The 8,320-nt window shown below is 45.2% G+C and overlaps 2 protein-coding genes across 2 annotated transcripts in view; one reads left to right on the top strand and one right to left on the bottom strand.

Moving 5' to 3' along the window:
- ZDHHC5 (zinc finger, DHHC-type containing 5) overlaps positions 1-3,976 on the top strand; it is a 24,367-nt gene extending 20,391 nt beyond the window's left edge. The window contains exons 9-12 of the mRNA XM_012643969.1: positions 202-325; positions 783-895; positions 1,364-2,223; positions 2,654-3,976. Coding sequence (XP_012499423.1) covers positions 202-325; positions 783-895; positions 1,364-2,223; positions 2,654-2,819 — 1,263 coding nt within the window. The 3' untranslated portion in view covers positions 2,820-3,976. The remainder of the gene's footprint in view (positions 1-201; positions 326-782; positions 896-1,363; positions 2,224-2,653) is intronic.
- A 1,441-nt stretch (positions 3,977-5,417) lies between these two features.
- MED19 (mediator complex subunit 19) overlaps positions 5,418-8,320 on the bottom strand; it is a 19,027-nt gene continuing 16,124 nt past the window's right edge. Inside the window, exons 2-5 of the mRNA XM_012643978.1 lie at positions 6,681-6,937; positions 6,418-6,514; positions 6,012-6,106; positions 5,418-5,818 (exon numbers count right to left, since the gene is read on the bottom strand). Of these exons, the coding sequence (XP_012499432.1) occupies positions 5,750-5,818; positions 6,012-6,106; positions 6,418-6,514; positions 6,681-6,937 (518 nt within the window). The 3' untranslated portion in view covers positions 5,418-5,749. The remainder of the gene's footprint in view (positions 5,819-6,011; positions 6,107-6,417; positions 6,515-6,680; positions 6,938-8,320) is intronic.

Below are 8,320 nucleotides of genomic sequence, written 5' to 3'. Positions count from 1 at the left end.
GTCGGCCTCCCAGAGTGCTAGGATTACAGGCGTGAGCCACTGTGTTCAGCCTCCAAACTGACTCTTTTGCCTTGTCTTCCAGTCCTACTTTAGGAATATACTCTTGACTTCCCAACACCTTTCTTATACCAGTTTAATACTTTTGAGTTGCCCTAATGCCCATTTCTCCAAATCCGATTTTCCCTCCCTGCATTTATCCAGTCTAAGGGAAGCCTGGAGATAACAGAGAGCCAGTCTGCAGATGCTGAACCTCCACCTCCTCCTAAGCCGGACCTGAGCCGTTATACGGGGCTACGAACACACCTCGGCCTGGCTACTAATGAGGGTAAGGGCTGCCTGGACCTGCGAGATCCTAGAAAACTGGAAGACAAGAGTGAGAAGTTTACTTGTGAGCTGTGAAGAGGATGTGCAAGGCCTGAGAGATACTGCTTGTGTTGTGGCTGTAAACACCCAACAGCTGGTACTTGAGCCGCTTCTTTGGACAGCTGGAAGAGAAGGGATGCCACTTAGCTATTGGCAGTGAATTGGACTTTTGTGGGGGAAATTGTCAGCCTCTAGACAGACCAGAACATCCTAGGACCTGTTTGGTGCAGTCACCCACCTTGAGTTCTGGGGTGCTATGAGTCTTTAGTCTTGATTTCAGCAAAATCATGTTCCTTAGACTTCCCTTTTACTGGGTATTCCTTGTTTCTAACTTGTACTCCCTCTGTACTTTAAGGAACTCTAGGCAGATTGAGAGAACAGCTTGTAAAGTAGTGTCCCTTGGACCTTTTTTCCTGCAGATAGCAGCCTGTTGGGCAAGGACAGCCCCCCTACACCTACCATGTACAAGTATCGGCCGGGTTACAGTAGCAGCAGTACATCAGCCGCCATGCCTCATTCCTCCAGCGCCAAGGTACTGAGTACTCTAAGTGGGGTCATAAATGTGCCGGCTGTTTTGTAGGAAAAATGATTGGGAGAAGGAAAAGGCAGAAGGGAAGAGAAGAAAAGCAAGGGCATTTTACTAATTGTTGGCATTCATGGAATTGCATCTCCTTGATAGCTTGATAATGCGTTTCATCAGAGGGGGCAATATAGCATAATAGATAAAACCACTGATTAATGTTAGATTTGAGTTCAAAACTCAAGTCTGCCACCACCTGTTATTTAACCTAAGCCTTGTTTTCTTGCATCTTAAAATAAGATACTGTTTGTTCCAACTCATAGATTTCCTTTAAGGGTTAAACCAGATAATGCTTGTCAAAGTTCTAAGCATATTTCTGGCACATAGTAAATACTGTTTTTGACTGACTCCTTCGGCTCTGGGGAGTCTAGTTTCTGTCAGAAGAGAAGCACTAAGAGTCTGCTTTACTTTCTTCCTCAGTTGAGTCGTGGGGACAGCTTAAAGGAGCCAACCTCAATTGCAGAGAGCAGCCGCCATCCCAGCTACCGCTCAGAGCCCAGCTTGGAGCCAGACAGCTTCCGTTCTCCCACCTTTGGCAAAAGCTTTCATTTTGATCCACTATCCAGCGGCTCACGTTCCTCCAGCCTCAAGTCAGCCCAGGGCACGGGCTTTGAGCTGGGCCAGTTGCAGTCCATTCGTTCAGAGGGCACCACCTCCACCTCCTATAAGAGCCTGGCTAACCAGACACGCAATGGAAGCCTGTCTTACGACAGCTTGCTCACTCCTTCGGATAGCCCTGATTTTGAGTCAGTGCAGGCAGGGCCTGAGCCAGATCCACCTTTAGGCTACACGTCTCCTTTCCTGTCAGCTCGACTGGCCCAGCAGCGGGAAGCTGAGAGGCACCCACGTTTGGTGTCAGCTGGCCCAGCACACCGAGAGCCCTCACCAGTCCGTTATGACAATCTGTCACGCCACATTGTGGCCTCCCTCCAGGAGCGAGAGAAGTTGCTTCGCCAGTCACCCCCACTCGCAGGCCGGGAGGAAGAACCAGGCTTGGGGGACTCAGGCATTCAGTCAACACCAGGCTCAGGCCATGCCCCTCGTACTAGTTCTTCCTCAGATGATTCGAAGAGATCACCCTTGGGCAAGACTCCACTGGGACGCCCAGCTGCCCCCCGTTTTGGCAAGCCAGATGGGCTAAGGGGCCGGGGACTAGGGTCCCCTGAACCAGGCCCAACTGCCCCATACCTGGGCCGATCGATGTCTTACAGCAGCCAAAAAGCCCCTTCTGGTGTTTCTGAGACAGAAGAAGTGGCCTTGCAGCCATTACTGACACCCAAGTAAGTATTAGTACCATCCTGGCCCCCAGCCGACTTAAAATTAGCATGCTGCTCTACAGAACGTATCAGGGCTTTGTTTGCACATCCTAGTGTAAGTGGACTCGGGTATCCTGATAGTTCTTCATTTTCACTCTCACTCCATCTGTGTTCATAGGCAATTCCTGTTAAGAGACTAAAGATTAATGCTATCCTATTTTCCTAAAAATATTTGCCTGGGAATAAGTATACGAGATAGCAGCTATTGGAAATAGTAAATAGGGGGATAGGGGATCGGGCTTGTTTTAAGCTCAACAATAAAACAAAGGGAATGTTTGGGTAAGAAAGCATGTATATAGAAAAGTATATCATTTTTATCTCTTAATTTTTAAACTGTCTCCCTTTTCTGTTTTGTGTCTTATTCTCTGACGCCTGTCTCTTCTTTTCTTTCCAGAGATGAAGTACAGCTCAAGACCGCCTACAGCAAATCCAATGGGCAGCCTAAGAGTATAGGCTCAGCCTCCCCTGGCCCAGGCCAGCCACCTCTCAGTAGCCCCACAAGGGGAGGAGTCAAGAAGGTGTCAGGGGTTGGTGGTACCACCTATGAGATTTCGGTGTGAGCCTTCGGCGCCTCCCCTCCCTAACGCCTCTGCGCCTACACCAAAGGGCCCCAGGTGGCCACCTTCCTTCCCTCAAGGGGCTCTCCTCCCCTACATGGACATTTTTTAGACCACCGATTCCAAGAGGATGAGGAGTGTTTTCTAAAATGCAGTGGGGGTTGGGGAGTCGGAGAGTTGGGGCCCTGAGACTGGGGTAGCAACCCCCCTTTACCTTTTAAGACCTTCCCTTCCTTAATCCCTGGACCAGACTCAGTGGACATTTGTGCAATTGCTCGCCCTGGAGGGAATCAGATCATTTTTAAATCAGAAATAATTTTTTTTATTATTGTTACGGATTCTATTTTTTTCCTCTTCTGCGTTACCAGGTGTGTGTGTACATATATATATATATTATAAATATCAAAGAAATTATATATCTATCCTGGGATGGGAAAATGAGGGAGGGATATGTGTAAGGAGGGGGATCTTAATTCTTCCCATTCCTTAGACCAGCAGGAAAAGAGGAGAGACATTGAAGTCTTCCTTTTCCCGGGTTCCCTCTCTTGTCCCAGTTACCAACTAAGGAAATAGCACCCCCTCTTGGTGCTAAGTGATCAGGAAAGAAGCTGGGGAGAGGTGAATTTGGGGTCTTGATCAGAAGAGGGAAGGACTTCGAGAGGAGAGTTAGTTTTCTAGGCTTATTGGCATTTAGTTTCCCCAGGAAAGGGGTCATATCTCCATGACACTGGTGGTGGGGTGGGGGCAGATCAGGAAGAGCTTGGCCTAGTTCAAAAAACAATATTGGATGATCCCCCTTCTTGGGGGAGAGGGATTAGGGTAGGCTTCTTCAACTAGCCCTTCAGAGCCTCCCCTAGCTTACACAGTTAACATGATTTTAAAATCCAAGGCCAAGAGAGAAGAATCCAAAAAGCAATATTTTTCATCACATGCCAAAAACTGGGGATAGAGAGAAGGAGTGGCAGGCCTAGGCCCCTCCGATTGTCCCTTGGGGGTTACCCCTCAGCCCACCTTAGTATGGTGCTGGGTAGAGGGGATATCTGGGTTCTAACCTCTAAATAGGGGAGACCCCAGCCTCTACACAGAGGCCCTTTTATTTTTTATTCTGATTAGCCATTTTAAACCAACAAGGAATAAAAAAAAATCCTGATCTAACCAGCTCCCCCCTGACTTGTGTTATTTTGTCTGGTTAAGGCAGGGTGAATGAATGATCTTTGGTGAGTAGTCATCACAGTGAGACCCTCATAAGCTTCTCTGGTCCCAGCCCATCTTCAGGCAGGACTACAGTGAAGTCAAACACTTAAAACAGGTCCTGGTTTTATTGGGGTGATTTTAAAAATTCTCCAAAAGTCTTTTGCAACCACCAAAGCTTTTTGTCATTTCAAAGCTTAGAGAACTCTGGACTTGTGTCACAGTTGTTCCTTAACAGAGGATTTTGGTTCTGGAAAGTAAAGCTCATTTTGGAAATAGCCAAAGGTGAGATGCTGAGTGATTCATGCATGAAAGCCTGTTAAAAGTAGGTTGACTGGATATGGATGGCAATTCAATTAGATACCTATTGTTGTCTTCTATTTGACAAAAGCAAAAGGCTGTGTCCTAATTTTAAACAGGCATCCTCAGATACTCATCTCAGGAAAGTAACCAGAACTCTTTATTTTCACATCCATAACTTAAGTATACAAACTCTTGTTCTGAAATCCTAGATTAAAACAAGTTGAATGAGTGGTTCTCTAGCCACTTACGTAGGCACAACTTTGGCTCAAAGCAACAGATTTTTAATTGTTCTGTGTTAAATCTAGTCAGATTACATTAGTTCAGGTTTTCTCATGGATGTTTTCACTTACCTAGCCACTTGCAAAAACTAAAGGGATTTATTTTACATTTGGATAGTTAAGGCTACCTTTTTTTTGTTGCTGTCTTATTTTGAGACAGGGTCCCGCTTTGTTTCCCAGGCTAGAGTACAGTGGCATCCTCATAGCTGACGGCAACCTCAAACTCCTGGGCTCAAGTGATCCTTCTGCCTCAGCCTTCTGAGTAGCTGGCACTACCAGTGCACGCCACCACACCTGGCTGTGTTGCTGGTAGAAGCTTAGAAATGTTTTCACATCATCCAGATATTTTCATTGTCTTAACTAAGGAATGAAGCAGGTAAAAAGTTCTTAAGACAAGAGAAGCAGCATTACCTTTGCTTCCCAGAGATTCATTTCAAAAGACCACAGGCTTCTGACCTAAGAAGCAATCTTGTTGAAAAACACTTAGTGACGCAGGGTGCTTTTTCAGTTGGCTTATTTTGTGTCAACACAAAATTGACCTAGAACACACGGTTGAGCCCTAAATGAATCAGCTCTACAGAGCCTGAAGACCAGGTGCTTGGTTCTCAACATGATGGGCAGAGTGTTATTTGTCTGCTCTGGAGAAGTACTAGTGAACTCTGCCTCACTTTTGGACCATGTTCCCCAATTTCATTTTGGTTGTTTCCCTGCCTGCTAATGCGCTAATATGAAGGTAAGACCCAAATCCCCTCAGATCTTGGCAATGCCTTGTCTTAAACCCTCTTAAACCCTAAGAGGCACTTACCTCTTAATGGGCAGCAACACTTCAGCCAGTTGGATAAACACAATTTTTTTTTTTTTTTTTAAAGAAAAAAACCTAACAGATCAAGTCCTAAATCAGACAAATTGCACAAAAGAGAGGAAAAGCTTCCTGGGGGAGAGGAAGAGATGTCCATGAAAAAGCCAACTGGGGTGAGCCTTACAAAAGCATGGCCCTTCTCTCTCTTAATGTCTTAATCTCTGCAGATCATATAGCAGGAGCTGGTCTCTGTTCCAACTGCAGGATGCTCCCAAGGCAGTGTCCAAGAGCCTGGAAGGCAGCTTTTCACAGCAGGTTCGGTACAGCAGGAAAAGCCATCCTGCCAGAGTCCAGTGGTCCTGTTAGCGTAGGCTGCTGCTGCTGCTGGCCTGGGAGCTGCCCATTCCCGGGTGGTCTGGACTATGTCGGTTCTGGGGGAGACAAAGAAGGAGGGGTAAGAACAACTAGGAACTAGCCTTGGCCTTGACTAGGCTGTACAGGAAAAACCTGCAACCTGCCCTGGGTTTTCAGTCTTTGGTCCATCTCGAGGCAAAGGACCCTACTTAGGACAGGGGTAAGATGTAGGGAAATTCACTGGGCTGTGGCAACAGGCCCCTACTCTACCTTCTTTTTCTTCTTCTCTTTCTTCTTCCTTTTCCGTTCAGGATCCTCTTCTTTTTTCTTTTTCTTCTTCTTGTGATCCGAATCAGAAGGTGTTTCTGTAGGAGACATTAGGTGCCTATGACCTGTAGAGCTCAAAATCCTCTACTGCTATGAACTCTGAAGACTACAGGAAAACCCCAAGTCAGGGGCAATGGCTTTTTTCAAATGGCCAGAAAGGATATGGAGGCATTGCTAAAGCCCCTGTCCCAAGTCCCTACTTGCCCAAGAGACTGCAGTACATCAGCTTCTTACTCGGGAATTTGGGACTCCAGGGCTCTGTAAGGAACTTAACTGGGTGTAACTATGGAAGGTCAAATCAGATTCTGAAGATCAGGTTTTTTTTGCTCTGAATAGAACCACTTCTTACCTGGGGGGACAGGATCCTGAGTACGGCTCTGTTTGTGCTTGTGCTTGTTCTTCTTCTTGGGAGGCTGAATATGCATCAGACGACACTGCTCGGGCAACTGAAGGAACCAAAGCAAGGTCTGGGTGAGTAGAGGGAGGAAATACCTTGCTCCCATCATCTGCTCTGCTCAGTAAGTTACGAAGGAACAGACTTGGACAGAAAACCCACTTCCATGCCTTTTAGGCCCCCCCATTTGCCGTCTTCCTCCCCAAGAGGGGACTCACCGGTCCAGTGTGGAGGCGGAAGCCAGCCAGCATGGTCCCTGTGATAGGATTGAAAGAGCCACCAAGAATAGGGGGCTTCTCAATGAGGGAGCGGAGGCTGCTGTTATCATGGGAACCAGGCAGATCAATCATCCCTGGCAGGTCAGGCAGGAAGTTACTTAGTTTCTCCTTCACCTTTTTCCCACAGAATTTGTTATAGGCATGTTCCAGGTTGTAGTGTGTGATCAGATTGGTGCTGCCTGTCAGCTCTGTGCTACCTAGAGAACACAGAGTAAAAATAAAAAAAGATTAGTCCTAAAAGTAGAGATTTTTGAGATTTTTTTTTTTTTGATCATTGACACAGAAGGACTATGTTTTAACCTAAATGAGGAATCTTTTAAATGACAATTTAACATTTTTAAATTTAAAGTAAGAAACAGAGCAAAAGCAAATAACATAAAACAAACATTAAAAATATTATAGAATGGTAGGCTGGAATGGGAAGGGGAAAAAAATAGGCAAAAATCCAAATAGGGCAGAAATGGAAACTGCTCTAGCCCAACGAAGAAACACTCCACTCTCCTTGGATTAACCAGAATAATAACTTACACGATGTTTATTTCATGCTGTTCTGAGTGCTTTTCATAAGATGTACTAGTGAGAAATTATATTCTTCGATACAACCAGGATAACAGTACCTCACAGCTCAGCTATAAACATGCTAAAGGCCCAAATGTGACCCAGTGGCTTGAGGGTCTTGTCAATGACCTCTCCCTCTCTCTCTGCTTTTTTTTTTTTTTTACTAGCAAGAAACACTAATCACCTTTACATAGAAAAAGAGCCAGGAGATTTTTCTAGCTACCATTTTTGTTACCAACATCTTTATTCTTCCTCATGATACTGAGTATCATGCTTTGCCTAGAAGGAAGAAATGTTTGATTAGAAGTTGGGCAACTAGAATTCTAATCCTGGCTGTCCTTCATGCCTTAGTTTCCTCTTACTTGTGGAATGGAATAATAGCTATCTTAAGTACACTTCATTTTTTTTTTTCAAGGCCACATGAAAACATTGAAAAGTATAAAGTGTTATACACATGGTTATACATGCAAGGCATTATCCACATAAATATTGCATGGCTGACTTTTCTCCAAGAATATAAATTAGTAACCTAATAAGGACCCAGTGGCAAGGGTAGAAATATCTAACTACAACTTCATCTGTAATTGCAATGGACACACAGGATACAAATGACAGAAGTAGCTTGTTTATAATCATTCACTTGGGAAAACTCAGGTTCTGAACTGTGAGCTCCTTGAGGGCAGAGACAATGTCTTGTTCATTTAGAATTGCTAGTGCCCAGCACAGTGCACACATTATGTACTCAAGAAATATTTATTAAATAAACAAGGTACTTTTCCTCTATACCTCTATGCCTTACTCCATCTTTTTCCTTCCCTTTACTGCCAAACACCTCAGAAGACTGGTCTGCTGCAGTGGCAGGAGGCCAGTGTCACAGTATCTCTCCTCACACCTCTGGGCACTGCCTCCTACCATCACAGTCTTCTGATTTTTTCCCTCTCTGCCAGCTTTCCTCTTTCCAGGTGGTCATGCTAAGGTTCAGGTGAGAAGGCATTGTGTGCTTTTTCTAAACTCTCAATTAA

The sequence above is a fragment of the Propithecus coquereli genome, unplaced genomic scaffold (assembly GCF_000956105.1).
Source record: "Propithecus coquereli isolate 6110/MARCELLA unplaced genomic scaffold, Pcoq_1.0 Scaffold202, whole genome shotgun sequence".
Taxonomy (NCBI): domain Eukaryota; kingdom Metazoa; phylum Chordata; class Mammalia; order Primates; family Indriidae; genus Propithecus; species Propithecus coquereli.
This window is presented reverse-complemented; position numbering and strand designations above follow the sequence as displayed.